The 24474-nt window shown below is 37.0% G+C and overlaps 2 protein-coding genes across 9 annotated transcripts in view; one reads left to right on the top strand and one right to left on the bottom strand.

The window, feature by feature from the left end:
- On the top strand, positions 1 to 10012 carry LOC141378058 (uncharacterized). Its single transcript, XM_073925410.1, has 3 exons — positions 1 to 174; positions 3207 to 3553; positions 5971 to 10012. Exons 2-3 carry the CDS (start codon positions 3210 to 3212, stop codon positions 6833 to 6835), a joined length of 1209 nt encoding a protein of 402 aa, XP_073781511.1. The 5' UTR covers positions 1 to 174; positions 3207 to 3209; the 3' UTR covers positions 6836 to 10012.
- A 4618-nt stretch (positions 10013 to 14630) lies between these two features.
- Positions 14631 to 24474, bottom strand: part of cadm4 (cell adhesion molecule 4) — a 305176-nt gene continuing 295332 nt past the window's right edge. For all 8 annotated transcript variants that reach the window (XM_005158112.4, NM_001007428.2, XM_068213952.2 and 5 more), the window contains 1 exon segment: positions 14631 to 16147. In XM_005158112.4, the coding sequence (XP_005158169.1) occupies positions 16038 to 16147 (110 nt within the window). In that variant the 3' untranslated portion in view covers positions 14631 to 16037.

Consider the following 24474-nt stretch of genomic DNA (forward strand, 5'->3'; position numbering starts at 1 on the left):
ACACTTCAATAGACTGATAAGCCTCCATACACTGTATTGAAAAGAAGAGTTGTGGTTAAAATAGTTTTATTATGTGTTTGCTCTCTCCACCGGCACATTTGAGACTCACGGAGCCGTGAGGGGAATTTGGTGGCGGGAAAACAGAGCTGACGGGTCTCTTTGCGTCTAATTACGGTAATTTCAACAAACCTCTTTCTCTCAATTTTACTCAGTTGTAAACATGTTGGTGTTTTAATTAACACATATCCTGTTCTTTTCCTCACTAGAGGGCCGTGAATGCACGAGCGTTTGTTGTATCGCTAGTTGATTATCCGGAAAAATTAATTGTGCGGAGAGTGAAGTGCAGACGCATTACAATAGGAGTGACACAATGAGACGACTTCTAACTTTTACACCATTAATTACTTCGGCTAATCAATTTGTTTGAGTGAGGAAAACAATAAAAGAACTGCAGACCCGGCGGCCCAGCTCGAGCAGAATTACGGGATTGCGCAATCATTGTTCATTACTATAAGCACTCACGGGCATTTCCGACTGATTACTGTCAGTGGCTTTTGAAAGGTCATATTCATTATGATAAAGAGACAGGTGGCATATTGAAGCGTTTCGGGGGATATTTTAACAGCTATTTTTAACGCAAATATGTTTTCCATTGTCTGGGCACAGAATGAAATAACCTGTCTGTCAGAGCAGGAAGGCAAGTACGTGATGTGGTTGTCATATCGTCTGTAACGGTGTGCGTGACTTTTCAGCCATTCCCCACTCTGTTTAGACTGTGATTACACACTGTGTGTGGATTCACTGTCACAGCAATCTCCGCTAACCTTTTCAACTAAGTGTAAACCAACACAAATGCCATAATCTTGTTACTTTTTTGTATCAAATGTCCCTGTGTAAAACGCGGGTTAATTATTTGTAAAACAATTTGTAGCAAGAAAACCGCAAATAATTCTATGAATAGGCCCACACGGGATTGGCAGTATGATACATGTATTTCAAATATTTAAATTACAAAAAAAGTATTTTGTGATTTGTATTTGATGGGGTTTATGTAAACAAGTTTATATTTTCTATCAAAATACTTCTGTATTTTAGCATTTTTAAAATACTGTAAAATACTTTAAGTCTATGATGACTTCATAAAAATGCGTCCGATTGATGTTCTCAGTTATTTGCTTTGAGATCAGAATAGAAAACTGATTAAGAAGGTACGGTCAATTATTGAAGTATGGATGGAAATTATGCAGATACACAGATAAAGAAAATAACAGACAAATGATAACAAAAGACAACAATCATTAAAATTAATATACTGCACAATGCTAAGACCAGTAATGGCACAGTGTACAATTCAGCATCTTTGTTTACGAAATTAAATGGAATAAAATATCAGTCTTTAAGAATAGGATGTAGAGCCTTCAGCACATAATCATTCTCAGTGCTGAAACTTTGGGAAATATAAAACACCTAATGATTGTGTACTGGTCTTCACTAAGGGCGTAAACTGGGACTCTTTCAGTTAAAGAAGAGCTAAAAAATATTGGGAGAATAAGTGTGCTACACAAATAATAATAGTTTTGAATGGATTGCTAATGTGATGCCAAGAAAATAAAACAAACAACATACAATTAACCCCTACGGTGGTGATTGCTACAATACTTCATTGTCTGTTTCCAATGACAGAGATGATCTGCAGATGCAGTGTACAGTTAATCAAGAGATGTCAAAGTGGCACAATACAGTATATGAGACACAAATATTTGATAATACTCTAGTGTATACAGACTGGTCAAAACCTTCAGAATTCTGTTACTCAACAGCAGCAGGATGTACAGTATATGAAAAATTTATTTGCAAAACAGATAACTATTTTTTAGAGATATTATATGCATTGAAGAGTACACACACACAAAAAAAGTATTTATGGAAATTATTAAAACTGGACATTTTTTTCAGAATAATTAATTTAAAAGTTATGTTCAGAAATCATGTTTTTGCATTAGTTATTGAAGATTTCAAATGCAAAAATAATAATACATAAATAAATCTACATTTATTAAACAAAAACAAAAATAAATAAAACAACCTCTTCATATATCTTTCTTTTTGACTGTTAAGAGATTGTTGCAGTGTCACTGGCCACGTAATGGATGAAAACAAAATGAAGAGATACAGTGCAGAAAACTCATTACTACATTACATGTTTTTTACCGTGATGAAACATCTTTAAGACAAGACTTTCTGTATGACATTTGTACAAAATTTAAGCAAAAACGAATGAGAAAGTTAGTTTAATGGTGAAGGGACTGATCAAATAGGCCTGTTGAATGAAGGTTTGCAAAGAAATGTCATGCTCACTTGTAAAAGTATTGTGTTGTATTTTTAAAATATAAAACACAGTATTTTGTTTTGATACTTTTGGGGCTGCTGTATTTTGGTACACGTAAAACTGAGGTATTTTGTATTTTATTTTAAAATAAATTCCAATGTATTTTTGCCCATCCCTGCCTACAATCATCATTTGTTATGGGTTTTAGTGTATTGAAGTATTAATCTGTTATTTTTAACTCTCTACACACAATTTTAACTGTGTCCAACTTATGTTTCACATAAGAGTGAGTGCAGCCATTGTAACCCGTGTCAAGACTTCCAGTCTCATTCACTTGCATAGATTTTTAGGTGTACAAATAGCTTGTTAGGCCGCTTGATGTTTCAAACTGCTATTTTCTTATTCTTTCAGCTTTAATTTGTATCGCCATAAACAAATTAGTTTGTAGTGCAAGACGTTGGTTATTGTAATTACTAGCAATTTACCCATAGCAGCAAATATATTACATTCACAAAGACCGGAAAATAGCTTTTACCACCATAATGCAAAATAACGTGAATAAAAGCACCATCAAAATGACTGAATGAACATACAATTTCTGCAAAGAGATCAATACATTATAGTGTACTCATGTGTAAAATGTGTAATATTCATTTTCTTTCCAGCTTAGTCCCTTTATTAATCAGGGGTTGCCACAGTGTAATGAACTGCCAACTTATCCAGCATATGTTTTACGCAGCAGATGCCCCTCCAGCCACAACCCACCACTGGAAAACACACACACACACACACTCATTCACACAAATACACTACGAACAATTTAGCTTACCTCCCCATGTCTAATATTCATGTGTTTTATTTCTTTTTTCTTTTACAGGAAATGATGCATGTTATGTGGCTGTATTCCCTACTTCAGTGTGTAATCGCTGTGCTGGTGGTTGGTGTGAGTGTGAGGTTGAGCTTGGCTGCTGGTTCGTTTGCAGCTGTGGCAGGAAGTAGAAGATGGAGCACATCTGCATGCCTGAAGCTTTGCCTCGGCTTGGTTGGGTCAGTGGGCAGTATTGCAGAAACTCCAGTGTTTGTGCTGTTGAACCTGAGAAGTTCCCAGTGCCTGTACACCTGCATTGCAATGGTGTCCTGCCCCATACTGGTCAGGCAGTTCACTGTGTGCATTCTGCTTCTACTCACCCTTAATAATCATCTGCAGCTCCGCCTGGGGAATAGGTGAGTGCACACAACCCAACTTTGCTTTCCAGGGCTTACACTCTTAAAAATAAAGGTTAATTGGAATTGATGGTTCCACGAGGAATCTTTAACATTCATAGAACCTTTCCATTACACAAAAGGTCCTTCACATTTATGTGCTTGGCTTAGCAGGTGTATTTTATCCAGTGAGATTTACAAAAGAGCAACAGAGGTGAAGGTTTTGGAGAGGAAGTTTTGGTGCATTCAAGTATTCGTATTTAAGAGTTGAACACACATGAATGCCACTACATTCATTCATTTTCTTGTCGGCTTAGTCCCTTTATTAATCCAGGGTCACCACAGCGGAATGAACCGCCAACTTATGCAGCATGTTTTTACGCAGCGGATAAAAATAGATAACATGCACACACACTCAAACACTATGGAAAATTTAGCCTACCCAATTCACCTGTACCACATGTCTTTGGACTGTGGGGGAAACCGGAGCACCCGGAGGAAACCCACGCGAACGCAGGGAGAACATGCAAACTCCACACAGAAACGCCAACTGAGCCGAGGCTCGTAGCAGCGATTCAGCGACCTGCTTGCTGTAAGGCGACAGCACTACCTACTGCGCCACTGCGTCCCCCGGATGCCACTACAAAGTTGTTATTATGAGTGGGATGATTTTCTATTTTGAATTGGTAAATGCATCATCAACTCAGTGACAAGTCAAAACTGCATACTGGGGGAGAATATAAATAATATTAAAGGGATAGTTCACCCAAAAATGTAATTTTTGGTTCCCTCAGGTCATCCAAGATGTAGGTGACATATTTTTCTTCAGTGGAACAGAAAAGAATATGTTTAGCTGGAACTATATGAGACTCTTGTAGTGCTTACTTTAGTGTGCTCAGAGTCATTTGCCCAGGTTGTTAATTACAGGTAATAATGTAAGTTGTAAATAACATTTAATTTGTTGTAATGTAGCGTGATGTAATGTGTATTTATATAGCACATTTATTGTGTATGGCCATACACCCAAACCATTTCACACTTCACGATGGGGATCTCTCCACACCACCACTAAAGTGATCGTTTAGCTTCTCAGTGAATCGTCAGTAGCTGCCAGTGGTTATCATTTCATTTCAATAGGATTTTTTTAAATCTCAAAGTAATGCCACTCACTGAACTGAATTATAGTGATACCAAAAGACAACAGTTGCAGGATTTTACAGTTTTTCCTGAAGGAAAAATTCACCTACATCTTTAATGGTCTGAGGGTGGATAAATTAACAGGATTTCTTGGGGTGACATTGTTGGGTTTTTATTTATAATTCTTTAAAAAACGAAATGTTTTGTGATATAACTATTAATAATTTTGTATCTTCTACATCTTAAAGTGGCTTCATAACTATTTGATAAAATATTAAATACACAAAATATAAATGATACTAGCTAACAAACCCTGTTGATTTTTTTAATTTATTTTTTCTTAAATTAAAACGTGCTAAAAAAAGTGACCACAACTAATGTTACCAGACTGGTTCCTAAACATTGTCTCCCTCCCCCCCAACATGATAGAATATGGACATGCAAGTTATACAATACAAAGGGGAAACCATTTACCTATGACAACATATACACATTATTGTTAAATAAAAAAAATAACAACACTTCAGTATATAATGTTATTGTCACCAGTGTTGGTAAAGGTTACTTTTGAGTATTACAATATTGTGTTACTCCCTAAAAAAGTAACTAAGTGCTTTGCTTAGTAACTTGTTATGGAAAATAATGCGTTATATTACTTTTGAGTTACATTTGCATTACTTTTCCTTACCTGGCTAAGGTTTTATCTCTTTCAGAATTTGCAGGTGTTTATTTCCCCTTTTTTATCGAGAAGCTCTGCATTTTACAACCACCTATATAACCTACACCTTAGTTTTCCTTTAAAAAAATGTAGGATAAAATTATTTGTGAACTTCCTAACCCAAGAGCTACACATGCCATGTATAGCGATTTATGGAAGTATGCAAATTGTTTGCTACTTTTAAATGTTTTGTGTTATTAGTTAAGTAAATTCACTGTCCACTGCGATAAAGATTGCAATAAAGAGTACTAACATAAAATTTGCAACAATTTCAAAACATCTTTTTTTTTCGGAATGTTATAATGGGGTATCGTGTAGAATTTTGAGGAAAAAATGAATTTAATGCATTTTGGGATAAGGCTGTAACAAAAAATGCGGAAAAAGTGAAGTGCTATGAATACTTTCCAGATACACTGTATGTTTGAAAAGTTTTCAGCAAATTCTGAGCTATTTTAATTCTTGCATACAGCATATGTGAAATAACATAAGACTCGGTTTTGTGCTGACTATAAAATCAGAGTATTAAGTGGTGCCGAATATGTTTAATAGTTAAAATTCAGGACGGCGCTTATGTTTCTTTCAGATATGCAGGCTTAGTGACTCGCAGGCGGGTTTTGTGCTTGTTGCTGCTCTGCTGGGTCATTTCAGTGATCACCGCCTTCGGCCAGTTCATTGTTTCTAACTCTTCTGATACCTGGGGAGCTGCTGTGGACGACGATACAACCGGACTCGGGATGGATGAATGGCCTGAAGGAAATGACACCACCCCCGCCCTCCCTCCCAAACGCCCCTACCCCCAGGACCGCTCTGTTATCGGTGAGTTCTTGCCTTATGGAGGTTTTCTGTCCAAGTTCCTGGTGGAGGACAATGAAAACTTCACATACGCCGAGATCCATGGCAGCCACTGGGGCGTCTGTGCCACTGACACCACACTCAGTCCAGTCTTCCTAGTGTATGTTTATGCTGTCACTGTGTTTGTTATTCCTTTGTTGGTTTTACTGGCCGTGTATCTGGACTTGACGTGCTTCATGCCACAGCGGGTTTCTGCGTGCTCCACATTTTCTCAGAAACGAAGCTCTGTTTGGTCTCGCTCTTTGGCTCTCTCTATTTCTCTGCTGATAATGCTTTGCCTGCCCCAGCACATCACCCACGCTTTGTTACTCTTCGCCCCGAGCGCCACTAGACCCGACTGGACCTCTCTGACGGCCTCTGTTCTCTTCCAGATCTATAGCATAGTGCCCCCACTCCTCTTCACCAGCACCTCTCAGCAGGTAGGCTTCGAGTGCGCCTTGTTATCCGCACCCAACCTGACCTCCAGGGTTATCACCTCTCGAGTCAAATCTGTGCGGAGCGCTTTCTGTTCTGTGGAAGATTTCCATCACAGTGGGCTGACACTCAAAGGCAAAGCATCTCCAGGGTTGTCATGTGAAGAGGGCACTTACAGCTAAAGCTATCTGTAGAGTCATTGCATGGGTCATATCTAATTATATTCAGCAGTTAGGTTAAACTCATTCAATATTAGCTCATGGCTATCTGCTGCATTTGCATTAGGGTCGTTCATGTCGTTTCAGGCAATGAATGAAGAGAGTTACTGCACATTGATTTTGTTCACACTTACTCTGTTATGTGAAACCAAACCTGGAGTCTGCATGAAATATCATTTTTTATTCAACTGCCTTAAATTGTAATGGACCTGCATTACTTTTATAGGTAGTCAATTATGTGGGCACTTTTTTTTTTTAATTTCAATGAATTCTTCATGGTTAATGATTCCAAGCACTGTTTGTTATTCATCACTCTGTGTGCTGTTTAACCAGCATAGATAGTGTGTATACGCTTATTTCATGCGGCCACCATTTTAAAGAACGAAAGTGAGGCTGCAGTGGGAAGAAACCTGGAAGTCTAGGACCAGCACTGTAAATATTGCAACAAGATGCTGTTGACTACAATAACCTGCTGTTGCCATGATTTAAAAATGCAGATATGGTGTAAACATCCCTTTAATATCCTTCAGTTGAGTTTAATTTAAACAATTAAAAGCACACTAGGCGTCAAACAAAATCGCAATCTCTTTAGGAGTAATACGTGTAAGTGTCCTCATAGACTTCAATTCATGGCACCAGGTAAACAACGTGGGGACACTTCCCTGCTTCAGCCTATATGGTTAGCGATAAAACAATGCAGTCCTTGTACTGGTACTGAAGTTTTAAAAATGTCCAATTCCCGCTAACATTTAAAAAGCGGATTTGCCATAGTATTCATCAGTGCTCAACAGAAATGACTGTGATTGGCCATGAAGGTTAACAATTCACCATTCTTTACAGATTGCAAACACAGATACACAGACACTGGAATCGTTTTAAAGCTGTGAAGATCAGTCAATTTGTCAAGTGGATTGCTTGTCTGGGTAAACATCATTGAAGTGTGGTAAACTGATGAACTTCACGGCCAATCACAGTCATTTCTGTTGAGCATGTGCACACAATGGCAAATCAGCAGTGTTTAAGAACGCCATCAACGGTGCCTTACAATGGACGTTTTTTTTATTATTTTAGTACCGACATTTTGTATCATGACTAGTCTAATATAATGAAAGAATCAGTTCATTAACTTAAGTTTGTTAAATGGCATCTAAAACGTGTGTAGTGCCATTTCCCTTAACTTCCCTTAAAATGAGATCCAATATTCCTTTTTATTTTCACTATTCATTAAGATCGGACTTTCAGGTCACTCAGAAGCCAGGTGTACAGCCAGATAAACAACATTTCTGTGTGACTCAAGCAATACTTCTTTCCACTGCAGCCTGGATTTCGTAGTTTAAAATGATGGCCGCGTGAAATCAGTCTGTAGTAGATTAATCCACACAGTTTTATAAATGAAACCATTAGTTGAACTGATGGGTACGTTAAGTCAGATCAGATCAGAGGTTTTCATTAATAGACCAGGATGCTAATTACAGTTAATATTATGTCATTTACTATCAATAACATACTTTTATTCATAAGTAATCTACTCAACACTGTCTAAAATGAACCTTACCTTTTAATTTTCTTCATGCGAACTTGCCTTTTAAGTTAGAAGTTGATTCTCACAACTGTCAGGTTGAAAATTAATCACAACTTATGCAAAATACCTGCTTAGAATTAAAACCTCAAATGTAGTGATCTAAGAAAAAAACTGAAAAGTTTAGAAGTTACATTCAAAATACAATTTTCTGTTAAGTCATTTTCAAGTCTACTTTTCTTGGTCACCAGCTAGAGTTCCCACCAGACACATTAGACTCTACACCTCATATCTGCCACTCAACCGGATTACACCTCCCATAATCCTATGCACATCACATCTGATGTTTATGAACTTTGATTGCATTACACCTGCAGCCCATTATCACACATTATATATAGCCATGGCTTATTTATTGATTGTTCCATGTTGGTTCTGCCCAACAGGCAAACTAGAAACTATTAATAACTATTATTCCCTTTCATTTTAAAAATGAAACATTAAAACTTCTGCAAATTCTTTAAAACAGGATCCAAAATCAGGTTAAAACTATAAAACCTGTTCAGTGATTTGCCATTGGGGGGATCTAAGTGAACTAGCTTTATTCATGTGGATTTCACAACATAGGCTCATTTTGAAAACTTAGCCCTATATAATGTACGTTTCTGGAGATCGCAAATTATGTAGCCAGAGCTATGGCTCCATTTCATTTTAAAACGAAAGCTATGGTGCGGTATGACGCCAATACTTTTCGCTTACCAGCTGAACACTTAGGTCCATATGGATGGCTTTCCTGCTGTTACCAGTTTGTCTCATTAGCTCACCATGTACGTCGACGGACTTAATATGCAGAGAGGAGTTGACCACGATGACGGTGTTCAAGTCAAGTGAAGAACGGTTCCAGAAAGCAGGTAAGACATAAATAGAATTCAAAATATAAAATAAAAAAGTAGGCCTAACTAACAGGGTAAGAATGTGGCCTTTTTCTGGATTGCTTTTGAAAATTGTTGGTTGGGTTTAGGGAAGTGGGTGGGTGGCCCAATCAATACAATTTGTTGGGTTTAGGGAAGAAGGAGGGTGGGTCAGTTGTCAGTGAGTCAGCCAACAGCGGCCTCTGGTGGTATTACACGAGAACAGCAGGCGTGAATAGGATTTGAGATCTCAAAAACAATACACAGCGACTGCAAAAAAAATAAAAAAAAATAAAAAAAAATAAATCTAGCTCCTGGGATGTAGGTCTATTTGGCAGTCTCCAGAAATGTACAAAGAGGTTTTCAGAATGAGCCTATGTTGGGATTCTATGGTATTACACAAATCGCCCCAGTGGAGAACTATTGAAATTTCAAAACATTTCAAAGCAGTAATGATGTATTAAAGCCTTATTTATCATTTTGATGCATGTTCCAAGACCACTGATTGGAAACAAATGTTTAACAAAGGTTTCGAAGCTTAAAGCAGTGCTCCAAAAGCTGCCATCACTACCTAATATTAACAAACATTCACACTATCTGTTTCAGTCTGAATTAATAGATTTAGTTAGTTTACTCTAATTGGCACGGTTGTATGAAACATTAATTTGGAGTAGACTAAATAAAAATGACCAGGATATTATACTTTACCCAACTTATAAAAAAAAAAAAAAAAAAACTCTCATTATGCTCGTGGACTTGCAAATTTGACAAAGCCAATCAAGACTTTGGTTTTAAAATCAAACATATATTTGTATTCTTGCAGTTTTTTATGATTAAGGCCGCAATACCACCCACATCTAAAGAGCCTCTTTTTAACTTTAGAGTCCAATTATGAAAATATCTGAACTCAGCAGGGATTCTGATGCATTTGAATCTGAGGGAAACAAGTCTGTCTATGAAATTACCAATTCCCACGAGACAAGTAATCGTAATTCCTGAATTATCATAGCATTAAAATGGCTTTCCAGACAAGACCGAATTCTTTGTTGTCTTGGAAATAATGAATACTTCAGGGAGCAGGAAAATATAAAACTGCTACAATATGCAAGAAATATTATTCTGACCTTACTTTTATGTTCCCGACAACAAATAAGCTATGAACTAAACTGGTGCAGAAAAGCCTTTTCTGACTGAAGATGTAATGAGTCATTAGAAAGCACTTTGTAAATTCCTGTTATGTTGCAAAAATGGCCCAATAAATATTCCACCGCTGCCATGTTTAATCCCAGCGATACTAGAGGATTACTGGTGAAATGATTTAACCAACAGTCTCAGAAGGCTTTTATATGAATACATCAATAAGTGTGCACACTTATGCATAATTAAATATGGTACATCAAAATGTGTCCCATCAACGTGCGAACCCTTCGGTTTGATCTGCATGTTTAATTATCCCAACTATAATAGCATATCAAGTGGGAGAGGCCGTCTGAATGTATCGAGATAATTAAGCACTCAATAACTCCCAGGGAAAACAGGATTCCATAGCTGTTTTGATTAAATGCGCACTTCATATGTGCGGCTCGAATAAAAGCTCTGTTTCAGTCTAATTGGATTATTCTTTTTGCTCACTTGTGTCAGTGCTGGTGTAAGAAATGAATCCTTTTGTATCGGAATATTTGTGTTGTGATCTCCGCATATTCCTTTTCTCCCTCCTTGCCGTCTCACTCCCCCAATCCAGCTATTATCCATCTAAGTTTCAAGCATGAAATCCTCCATCTAAAGTCACTCATTTTGTCTTTGTACAGCTCCAACTTTGATTCGTCTAGCACTTGATCATTGTCTTCCACTTATTTTTTCTTGCAAATGCTTTTCTCTCTCATTACAGCGAGCGCAAACCTCCAATGCCGAGGTGAATTATTGAGTGAACGTGGCCTGTCAAAAAGGAAAAACAAGTAAAAGCTTTTGCTAACCGAGAGCTCATTCGATTGTTCTTCGCTCGAGAGCCTTTAGCTTCCTGCCGAAATTACAATCTTTCATCACTAAAGCAGCTTCAGTCAATTCAGCGCACCTGCTCTAGTCCACATCCTCTTGAATGGGGTCGTTACAAGGAGTACAGAAGCATCAAAACCATAAAGCATAATGTGAATGCAATGTCCTTGGGTAAAGCCATAGGAAAGTTGGATGCACTCCTTGACTAGCATATGGTATATGCCAATGGCAAGCTGTTTTAACATCTAGTCTATAAACAGCACTAGTAGCCATGTTCTAGCAGTTAGTACCTATTTATATTTTCATAAATAGCTAACAAGAACATAAATAGAACATACTTGTAGCCTACTCATTTATTTGATGCTAGTTATTATTAGACACAAATGCTTATTATTTATAGGGGTGTGATGAACGCTTACTCCACAAGACGAGACACATGATTAGGTTCACGAGATGAGATTTTCACACTACTTTAACGAAATTCTCAAAAATTAAATAAATGTCTTTTAATAACTAGAAAAAAACTCACAAAATGCAAAACTATTTAGGTGATTTATTTAAATCAACTTGAAGTGAATGTTATTTTATTTTAATGAATCATATGCCGCATGTGATGCGGCTGGGATGAGAATCAGCACCTCTAAGTCCAAGGCCATGGTGCTCCACCAGAAAAAAAATTGGTTTGCCATGTCCAGGTTAGAGGAAAGTCCTTACCCCAGGTGGAGGAGTTCAAGTATCGTGGGGTTTTGAGCGAGGGAAGGATGAAACGTGAGATTAACAGGTGGATCGGTGCAGTGGCAGCAGCATTGGTCAATGTCCTTTGTAGTAAAGAAGGAGGTGAGCCAAAAGGCAAAGCTCCCGATTTACCGGTCAATCTACGTTCCTACTCTCACCTATGGTTATGAGCTTTGGGTCACGACAGAAAGGACAAGATCTTGGATACAAGCAGCCGAAATGAGTTTCTTTTGCAGGGTGGCAGGGCACCCTTTTAGAGGAGCTCTGTCACTCGGGAGGAGCTCGGAATAGAGCCGCTGCTCCTCCACGCTGAGAGAAGTCAGCTGAGGTGGCTCATGCATCTGTTTCCGATGCCTTCTGGATGCCTACCTAGGGAGGTGTTCCAGCCATGTCCCGCTGGGAGGAGGCCTCAGAGGAGACCCAGGACATGGTTGAGGCCTTACATCTCTTGGCTGGACTAGGAATGCTTCGGGATCCCACCAGATGAGCTGGAGAAAGTGTCTGGGCAGAGAAAAATAGGGTTCTCTTCTGAGACTGCTGCCTCTGCGACCTGGCCCCGAAAAAGTGTTTGAAAATGAATGAATGAATTCTATGGAGTAAAGCACATGCAAACACTACAAAATATTTAGCTATAAACTAATGATTGGCTTCTCTCCTGGAACTAATTTCCACAAATTTAACTTAAAAAATGTATGTTATTTTTTCCATGCAACTAAAATAGGATGTCCAAATGTCTTAACTCGAATTGTATGACTTTCAGCATATCTAAAGTGATATTTCATTGGGTAATGTCCATGGTTAATTTGTATGGCAGCAGTTGTAGCAGCCTCCGCTTCGACAGCCTTTTAACACCAGTGGAAAAAAATGGTTTAGTCACACCAGCCCAAGCAACCAAGTGACGCAAACAACACCGAGGCCCACCTGGATTGCCAGGTGTGTGCAAACCACTTAATTTGTGGTTCAAATCCAATCCTGCTTGTACTTAGATGTACTAAGCTGTAAAGGTCCTTGTTTTTTTTTTTGTATGTTTAGTTTTGTTCAGTTCCATATTTTCATTCATCATGCCCAGTCATTTGAATCTCCCCTTGTCAACTACGTTAGTTATTTAGTCTCCAACCCCTCATCATCTTGTTTAACCTAACTGTTTCAACCAATATTCCTTTAAGCCATTCGTTGTCTAGTGTTTTTAGCTTTACTTCTATGGATTCTGAGTGTTTCCCTGTTCTCCTTGTTTTGTTGTTTTATTTTAAATCACAATTCTGCATTTGGATCCTGCTCGCCATCATTTATTACCTTACACATCACACCTAGACATAACAAAAGGTCATTGCAAACTGAATCAAAAATTTGTGCACGTAAAAAATAAATTTGACCTCATGTTGTGTCATTGGCATTTACACACGGGTCCTCTGAAACATTCGTCATTCGACTTTGTCATAGATTGTTTTTTTGGATTGGGATGTTGGAATTGGATATTTATTCAGTTTTTTTGCATCCATAAAAATTATGTCACTTGCAGAGCATTTTATGACAATCAAAGAGTGTAAAATAAAGACAATGTGAGAACCACTGCTGTAGCATGCTGTATGCTGGTTTTAGTGCCTGGCGTGCACATTTTCAATGCAACTGTTTTCATTCTGTTTACCCAACCTCAAGTTTTTTTTTTTTCATTCTGTTGAACAATTAAGATATTTTAAAGAATGTTGTAAGGTTTTCAGCTTTCTTCAAAATATTTTCTTTATTGTTCAATAGAATAATAACAAAAACAAGTAAAGGTGAGTAAACGATAACAGAAGTTTCATTTTTGTGTAGACTATCCATTGTTTCTAATGAACAAGAACAGGTATCTAATAATAAGTATTTGGTTTCTAAACTGTGGTTTATATGAAACATTGAAACAGCTTGCTATACCATTAATCTGTCAGCTTAAGATCTATAAAGGAAATTACAAGAGATTGATAAAGTTCATAAAAAGACTGCAGCTGTCATTTTCCATTTAAACTCTGCATTTGCAGTTTGTCAGCTTGCTGAAGCATAACTCGCTTCTCAGAAGCCCCAGAATTAGCAACTCATCGCATCTGATCATGCTTTGTGAAGCATTCATTCTCAAACTTGAAGGAAATTGCTAGCATATGTCCTTCTTTATCTGAGGAGCAGCTCAAAGCGAGGAGAACAGCAGGTAACGCAGGGTGCGCTTTGATTGCCATGTGACAGTTACTGTTTATGACAGGCTTCTGCAGAGCTTCTCCATCAATAAAGGACAAACACATCGATCAGTCATCCTCCCCTCAGCTTTTAAATCCAAAGCCACCCCTCCTAGAGTGCTCAGCAAGTGACTTCTGACACAATCGTATATTGATTACAGTGGAATAATGGAGGAGTCCTATTTTAATGCACCTGCTCTCTCTCTCTCTCTTTGTGTCTCTGCTCTTTTGTCATAAGAGTCTTATGATTCATCATCTCAGTCACAAGGCTTTCATCTCCACTGGCTGCTTCTGCTAATTAAAATATCCTCCCTTTTTTTTTCTTCGCCGCTTTCCTTTATTGCCACTGGTGAGAGTTGATTGTGTCGGCTTCTTGAAGTCAGAAAATCAGTCGGGAATCTTTTAAGTATTTTTTATTTTGTCGTGCTTGGTATCTTTCCCCTATAAAGATGTACAGTTAGCTATATCAACAGCGACGCAAAGACTATAAAATAAACAGGAAGTGAAAGACAAAGAGGAGACGGACGAAGAGGGAGAAAGACACAAAGAGGATCAGAGAAAAGTGGAGGAGAGAGAAAAGTGGGTATACACGGCTGTTTCTACTGGTAGAACTAAAGCATGGGAAGTATACAATTTATAACATTTACAATTATAATAACAGTAAGAATAATAATAACAATAACAACGATCATAATAGTCCAAATAATAATTAATCAAAACAATTAAGACCTCTGATATCTTTTAAAGACAAACAAAATAGATATTTTTTTTTTTTTAATTTTGCAAGTTTTTTTTTAAAGATGACGTAACAGTAGTTTGTTCAGTTTTGCACCTCTAAGCTAATATTCTGTGTTAGTACGGTAGCATCGCTCGGTAATGCGCGCAAAAGTTTTTTTTTTTTTTCTTAAAAGAGTCATTTAACTTACTTTGTAGACTTTTTCATACAAATAATGACTTTAGAGATATGTTTCATTGTGTGTTTCTGTGTGGAGCAATCAAAAAACAAAACAAAAAAATGTAATTTCCGACATGTTCTCGACAAACTGTCTTTTTTTCTCACCCAAGTCGCGGTTCCACGTTTCCAATGACTTTGCGATAATTAAGCCCCCTTTTTTACAGCGTTGAAGCAAGCGGTCTGCTTCAATTCATTCGGCTCATAAAAGAGAACATGTCTAATCCCTTAATTATTAACAAACAATAGTGGAGAGATAGAGGAGGGAGAGGAAGGAGCGCTGGAGAGAGTCACCGAGAGAGGATCAAAAACGAGAGGAACTTTTCTTCACAAGTCAACAGGTTTTGGCCAGCGTGAGCAGATAATGGAGTTGCTGGATGAAAAGCGCAGATAAATACTTTATGAGGACGGCTCTGAGCTCTCAGCGCTGTTGTTGGTGGATTTATTCTCTACCGGCTCAGTCTCTGAGGCCCAGTGCTGCATAAAAATGCAGAAGATTTCAATTTGCTCACTTTGAGACATTCAATACCTCATAAGCCATAGAGGCACTGTTTAGAAATGGACACTTTTCTCTCTTGGTCCTGCAATTACAGTTTAGTTGTCACAACTAAAAAAAGAGAGTGACCATGATGGTGTTTTTCAGTCAGAATAATTGTTCTCTCCTTTCATCTCTCTCGCTCCTCCATTAATATCTCCGTCCTCTCCTTCCCACTCCATCTTCCTTCATATGGCACGATTGTGATTCCCTCTGGTTGTTGTAGTAGTGGTGTGTAGGTCTGTTTGGGAACAGTGTGTGTTGCGGTGTGCAGTCTGCAGCGGTCCAGTGTTTCTCAAGAATTCCACCACGGCAGCGCTACAGTAGGTACTCCTTCTTGCCCTGGCTGGCATCATTTCCGTTGAGGAAGGCCTCCTGAACCTCGCCATGTTCGTCCAAACCACTGGCCTCATGAGTCAAATAAGAACCTATAGAGAGGGACATGCACAAATGAATGAGAATTAGGTTCATACTTTAGAATTTAAAAAAAAAATTAAAATTAAAGCACTAGATGAGTATTTAAATTGCAGTTTGACATTTTCAACTAAAACACAAACCTGAACAGGGCATATTAAAGAGAATGTGCTTCTGTTGTGCTTCTTTGATATTTACATTAACAGTTCTTTTATATGTAAAACACACATAGTGTTGGTTGGTTCTCATTTACACCAGAGATTGTATTTTTTAGAGATGGTAAGAGATTTTAGAGATGGTATTAGCCTGGTGATGAGTGGTGCCTGTTTTTTTTGTTCAAACGTAATGCCTGGCATTCAATCCAAAGAGTTCAATTTTAGATCAGAGAATTTTATTTCTTATTGTCTGAGAGTCCTTCAGATGCCTTTTGGCAAATTCCAGGCAGGGAGTGACTTCCGTCTATTCACTCTACCATGCAGGCCTGATTGGTGGATTGCTGCACAGATGGTTGTCCTTCTGTAAAGTTGTCCTCTCTCCACAGAAGAACGCTGTAGCGCACTAGCTCATTCCTTTGTCTTCATGCTTGCTTTGTGATTTGACATGCAAAGTCAACCCTGGGACCTTATATAGACAAGTGTATGCCTTTTTAAATAATGGTTAGTCAACTGAATTTACCACAGGTGAACTCCAATTAAGCTGCTGAAACATCTCAAGAATGATCAGTGGAAACCGAATGTGCCTGAGCTCAATTTGGAGCTTAATGGGCAAAGGCTGTGAATACTTTTGAACATGTGAATTTTCAGGTTTTTTATTTTTAATAAATTTGCAACAATCTTTTCACATTGTCATTATGGGGTATCGTGTGTAGAATTTTAGGGAAATAAATAAACTTAATCCATTTTTGGAAGAAGGCTGTAACCAAAAAAAAAAAAAAAAAAGTGGAAAAAGTAAAGTGCTATATATACTTTCCGGATGCACTGTATCCATCCGTACAGTGTAAATGTAAATTGATGCATCTCTTAAAGGCAGGATTAAAAAATTGTTGGGCACGATGAATATTTCAAGTTTTATATGAGAATTGTGTCCTTAATCAGGTGGAAAGGATTCTGAATGTTCAAACTCTTTTTTTATAAATTCCACCTAATGAACTACTTCCCTCTGGTGGAAAGTCCTTAAGTGTAGGTTGAACCAATATAAGAAATTCTTTGAACCCATTTCAGTGGGTTTATTTCACAAGAGTTTATCTTTATTAGCATTATAATTATTGTAACTACTGTATTTTGTATTGTTTTTATTCTTTGTTTTTATGGAATGTCTGCAGCAATATGGTGATGCCCATAACGAATTTGCTGTCAAGGACAATAAAGTTACTACTACTACTATTAAAGGTCCCATGAAATTAAAATAATGTTTTTAGATGTTTGTATTAGTATGTTAGTCTTTAAGTATGCATCAAAACATTGACAAAACTCAGTTCCAAAAGGGCCGCAGCTCTGCACAGTTTAGTTATAACCCTAATTAAACACACCTGATCAAACTAATTGAGTTCTTCAGGCTTGTTTGAAACCTACAGGTAAGTGTGTTGGAGCAGGGTTGGAACTAAACTGTGCAGGGCTTCGGCCCTCCAGGAATTGAGTTTGACACCCCTGATCTAAATGAATGAACAGTTTTATTTAGGTTGCTTCATACTTCGGTTTCTCATCAAAATAAGACCTGTCAAATGCTCTCTAGAATCATACATGGCCTGCCCCCTTCAAGACGCTTCACATTTGAGGCACTTGAGCTAAACCACTCTCACTGGCAGCCTAGAGATAAAACAAAAATGCTATTGGCAGTTTTTTTTTTTTTTTTTTAAAGAGAAGCTACAATGTCCTGCCATCTCTTCATGTTTCAATTGAGATTATGGCAAACATCGAATAAAAATGCACATTTCAGAACACTTCACAGCACCTTTAAAGTCCCCATGAACCGGAAGCTACAACTTTTATTTTGTTCGTATTGTGATGCAGTACCTAGAGAAACAAAATATTATACGACAAAACAATAGTCATTGCTTGTTTTTGACTGCAAGTTGAATAGATGTAGTAGGCAATTCATTCAGAAAGATTGGAGAAAGTGTTTGGGGAGAGTTAACAGACTCCTACACACCATTCTATTTGTTGTCAAAACTGACAGTTGGAGCAGTGTGATTAAATATGTTAGCCACGCCCATTTGCTAACATATACGTAATCTGACAATTTAACTGAAAAAAATTAAACAGGAAGTGCATTTTTTAAGATTTCAATTAAAGATCAGAAGGGCTAACATTTTTTTTTCTTAATGACATGCACAAATGAATTGTTCACCACAAAAATAGCAATGTTAGCTAACAAAACCATATGGTAAGTTTGGATTTCTTGAGGACTTAAAAGAAAATAGCTGTGTCCCAATTTGCATGCTCTCCATTCTAAGTAGTATTCAAAAATAGAATTAGTATGTCGCAAACTAGTATGTTGAAATGAGTGTGCCAAAGAGTATGTTTAGAAGTGCAGAACCGTCCGTATACTCTATAACCGGTAAAATTGCCCACAATACTTTGTGTGTTGAACGTGATTTGATTAGAACTACAAACCCAAGGGAAAAAGTGTAAACAAACTACAAACATGGTGGAAGCACGAGACCAACTGTCAAGTAGAGAAGCTTTTGTAAAAGTTGTTTGAATGATTATTAATTAATATTATGCCAACTGGAAAATATTTAAATCACAGTTTCTGTCTTATATTTCATCTGCAACAACAATGTAAACTTATATAAAGATGTGTTTGGACAATAACTTCTAAATGTTTAATTATTCAAAGATCTGAGGAGATTTCTCTGCATGAAAGACTAGCGAATGGCCAATTAACCTGCTGCTTCTCCAATAAGGTAGGTAATTAAAAATAGAAGAAATGTAAATAATGCGTTGAGATGATTGCCAGGGGTCAGCAAATGTGTTTTTGTCCACAGAAAATGAGAATTTACCTATTCTTGTCTTAATTATTACATATTGCTGTTTTTATTTTCAACCAATAAGAGGCTAGACTGGGGCTGAGGTTTTTTAATAATATTTATAATCTGTGAATTTCTAGTTTTTTAATGGCAGTTTCACATTCTCTGAAATACAAAGCTGAAGCAGGGCATATTGAAGAGAATGTGCTTCTATTCAAGGTCCCATAAAATTAAAATAAAGTTTTTTTGATTTTCAACCAATAAGAGGCTAGGCTGAGGCTAGCTGAGGTGTTTTAGCAATATTTATAGTCTGCGACTTTCCTACTGACTTTACATCAGCACTGTGAGGCATTCCCAGCTGAAACAGTATATCAAAATGAGAGTGGAGTTTTATTTCAGTGCTGGCCATCTCTCGATTACAACACTCAGACAGCAGTGCTTAACGATATTCTGTTTAAGCTGTCAAACTGACATCATCAGAGATGGAATGCAATTTCAGAGTGGAAGCAATTTCAGAATTTGATGAAGACATACATACTTTTTTCTGTGTTTTTTTTTGCAATTTATACCTACTAAAATGGATTTTGAAGAGTTAATAACAATTTGAAACTAACAACAGACCAATATGATAATTTGCATTAAAGTTTTTCTCAGTCACTTTGGTGCGTTTCTCACAACACTATTTACATTTGCACAACAGTTAATGCATTTCTCAAAACAATTAGTAAAAACTGTAAAACCTAGTTGATAACCCGCAAAAGCGTGTCACTTTCTCAAAATGGAGAGCTCATTCCTGTATTCATGTCAATGAAAGTGTCAGTGTCATCAAGATGAAAAGTCCTGACACCATTGTTTATGAACAAGATAGTCAGATGGCTTTGTCATGTTTTTGTTATGACGATATACTCTGTTAATTTTTTCCAATGCAATTTTGGTGACACTTCCTGAAAATGATCAAGACAGCGCTGTATACTATTTGCACAGCCATTTGAAAACTACAGTAAAGTTAGACATCACTGCATTTAGTGAGGTATCTAAGTACAAGACACTGAATATGTATATTTCGCATTTTAACTGTATATGCTCTTTGCAATTCAAATTTATTCACAGCATTGTGCAAAAGAATAAATACACCCTTATTTACAACAAACAGAAACTTCCTTTGGGTAGAGCTGTGCACAACTGTAGACAACATTGCAGTATATATTGGAACTGAACCTACAAAACACATATGTCTGTAAATTATTCATAAACTTGTTAATTTTTTTTAAGAAAAACGATTTAATAATTTTTAAAATAAAATTTGCTTAACAGATTTTGTCAACTAGTTCAACATTTTTGTATGTAGTGACTCAAGTAATGAAATGAGGACTATTAGTAAGAATGACTATTAGCATTCACAAGTTTAGTTCATTTTGACTGACATGGCATGATAATAATAGCAAATGATAATAAAAATAATTATTATAATAATGATAATAGCGACATTTGCAATTTGTTGGAAAGAATGAGAAACTGCTACTATGATGTGCACTACTGACTAATTGTTCTGAGAAATGCATTAAGTGTTGTGCAAATGTAAATAGTGTTGGGAAAAATGCGACTGAGAAAAACTGTAAATAAAAATAAATAAATTATAATAAAGCACATACAATTATTCTAATCAATAAGCCACAGTAAACTATTAATGTAAAATTGTAATTTTACCTAAAATGTTTTTTTTTTTTTAAAGTGCTATTCAAATTAGGGTTGGGCGATGTCAATTTGTCGTAGGCGGCGGTGAATTAATTATTTATGAATAATTAATTAACTCATAACCAATAAATGATTTGTAGCCTACCGTTTCAACTACCTGACCCGCACTGTCTTTGTTATAACCAAATCATAAATAAATAAAGAGAAGTTACACACAAATTACCACCTGCCAATCACTTTTCCCGCAGGACTGGCAAAAAATCGTTGATAAACTATCCGACTGCTGGAGCTCAGACGCGCATGTACGCTGCAGCACATGACAGTGTGTGTGTGGGGTCACGTAATGCGTTTTCAGCGGTATACTGTAGACGGAGGGCTTTTCAGAAAAGCTAGATAAAACGCCAGTGTGAACGTGGATCGTTTTCGTTCTAAAATTCCATTTTAAAACTAAGACTTATTAGCGTAAATTGGGCCGTGTGTATTTTTTGTGAGTGGAGTAGAGGATCGCGATGCTGGCTCAGCGGTGATAGTCAATGGCATTTTCTATTAGTATTAACCCAACCCTAATTCAAATCATGTCATTGTATAATTGACCAAATGCACACAACATTTATTAAAAGCAGAATTATGTGGAAAAAAATTAATTAAAAAAAAAAAAATAATAATAATATATATATATATATATATATATATATATATATATATATATATATATATATATATATATATATATATATACACACATTTAAAATTAATATAAAATGAAAATATAATTTTTATTAATTTGAATAACATCTTAATGTCTAACTTTTTGTTGTTGTGTTTTTTAATAGTTTCATTTTAACAATAAAAACACTGCCAACAACTAGTCGCAGTTTCCACCAATATTATTTCATTCATTCATTCATTTTCTTTTCAGCTTAGTCCCTTTGTTAATCTGGGGTTGCCACAGTAAAAAAAAACGCCAACTTATCCAGCATGTTTTTACGCAGCGGATGCCCTTCCAGTCGCAACCCATCTCTGGTAAACATTCACACACACTTATTCACACATATTCGGACAATTTAGCCAACCCAATTCACCTGTACCCCATGTCTTTGGACAGTGGGGGAAACCGTAGCACCCGGAGGAAAGAACATGCAAACTCCACACAGAAACGCCAACTGAACCAGCGATTCAGCGACCTTCTTTATATTCGTCGCATCTTTATATTATTACTTTTTATTTAATTTTTAACATACTCTCATTTATATGCAAAGCAGTCAATAGTCTGTAATGGCTCCTTCTGTAGTTTTCTACTATACCCAAGTGCTCTCAATCACTGAGTCTCAAACTTAACTGCCCCAAGGGAATTGATGCTGTTGCACTGCATCGCATCTACCTCGCATCTAAACCTGTCTGGAATCACGTTCCTGCCAATTAGAGCTTCTTTTGCAAGGCTAGCTAAAGTCTGTTGTTATCGAGAGAACTTATGCAGATCAACTTTTAATTAATCGCAAAATTCATTAGGTATAATCACCTCTGACATTTTACTGCACAGTCAGCAGCTCGCCACAGTGCAGCCCTTTTATTCGCATCATTATATGACACAATGGTTTTGCCTCTGTGGCTCAGGCACAAATAACTGAAATAACTCGGGCAGAAGTGACTCGGTGGCACCAGTGCGACACCGTTTAATTAAAAAAATCGATCTTACGTACGTGCGGTTTTGCTTTGCTAAAATGCAAGTGTACAGCAGAGGCTGATGGGGTCGTTAAAAGCAGTGATGTCGTGGGCCAGGACAATGCATCAGAGCTGTAATGTCCCTCGCCCTCCGTTCCAAGATTAATCACTTCCATTCTGCCTTTCCAGCCGCCCCAAGGTTAGACGGGATCAACCCTAATGCCGTGTGTCTCTGTGCCCGTGGCTGAACTAACTGCTTGTGACTGTGATTGGCAGGTGGGTTCGGGTTCCTCCCTCTGCCTCCGCCCCAATTTACGGCAGCCGTGATCTTTATTGGAAACGGTGGCTCACTGAGATGGCCTGAAGTTCTCAAAGAGTTCAGGGACGAGGTAATTAAGTTTTCTTTATAGATGCACCTGATACGCTTGATAGAAAAAAGGCAATTAAACATTTCCCTGGGCCACATCTTTATATCACAGATCTGACACAAGGAGGCATGATCAAAATCTAGAAATTGCTACAGCTAAAGTGTTTTTCAAGAACAGGTGCAGGGTTGAAACTAACAAAAGTGTTTTGGCATAAAAAAAAAGCATGCAAATTGAAAAGAAATGTCCCTGCAGAATGAAACTAAACTAAACTAAACTATTAAGACTGTTGATATTAAAATGGAATGTGAAAACTAATTAAAAGATTAAACTTGTAGCTAATTTATTTATTCATTCATTCATAAACTACACTAGAATTAAAGGTGCCATATTGCATTGATTCAATGTTAAATAGGCTATATGCAGAAGTAAAGGTCAGTAACCTGGGTTAAGCACTTCCACTGAACTGTATGTCATTACAAAATTGTGTGTTTAAGGTCTATTTTCTTTACAAATCAGCGATCTCCACTGGCTAAATGATATCCAATATAAAGTGGTTCTCAGATTGTATAAGAAGTGCTGCATTATATTACATTTTTTTCCCACCATGCCTTTAAAATATGAACATTTATTTTACCCCAGTATATTCAATGGAACTTCTGCGCTAGTCTGCCGATTCTGAGGGGTGCATGCGAATAAAGGCTTTTTGTCTCGTTTTATGCTTGAGCAACTAAATGAATGCCTAAGTCAATTTAACTGATTATATTTTAATTACATTACAGCATTAATGCTGTAAAAAGAACTGTATAAAATGCACATTTAACTGTTCACCGGAAGTTTATCAGTACGGGAAGAACCACTAGCTCCGCATATACCCTATTGTTCTCTGATATCTACTTAGTATGTAAGTGCAAAATTCTCCAGAAATGGTTTTATATGCTCATTTATATGCTCACAAAAATTACCCCTAGAATGAATAACTTGGTTTTCATCATATTTGGAATGGTCATGAATATTAGGGAGATCTGCTATGTTGCTCTGCACGGCATGATATTGGACAAAAACGGACATTGTGATACTTAGTTACTTGGCGATAAATACTGCGATATGAAAATTATTTCACAAGATGACTTAATGTATAACTATATACTCTGAATGAGTTCATTATTTTACATTGATTGGGATTATTATGTAAAGGTGTATCTGCATAAAATACAATACAATTGAACAGATACAAATGAATTTGATGGTCCTCTGTGGAATCTTACATTATTGAGATACAGAAATATTTATTCATTCATTCATTCATTCATTCATTCATTCATTCATTCATTCATTCATTCATTCATTCATCTATTCATTTTATTTTCGGCATAGTCTTTTTATTAATCAGCGGTCGCCAAACCAGAATGAACCGCCAACTTATCTAGCACATGTTTTACGTAGCAGATGCCCTTCCAGCTTAAACCCAACACCGGGAAACATCCACATACTCTTGCATTTACACACATACACTACGGCCAACTTAGTTTATTCAATTCACCTATAGAGCACATGCTTTGGACTGTGGGGGAAACCGAAGCACCCAGAGGAAACCCATGCAAACATGGGGAGAACATGCAAACTTTACAAAGAAATGCCAACTGCCCCA

This window comes from Danio rerio, chromosome 16 (genome assembly GCF_049306965.1).
Source record: "Danio rerio strain Tuebingen ecotype United States chromosome 16, GRCz12tu, whole genome shotgun sequence".
NCBI classification, from domain to species: domain Eukaryota; kingdom Metazoa; phylum Chordata; class Actinopteri; order Cypriniformes; family Danionidae; genus Danio; species Danio rerio.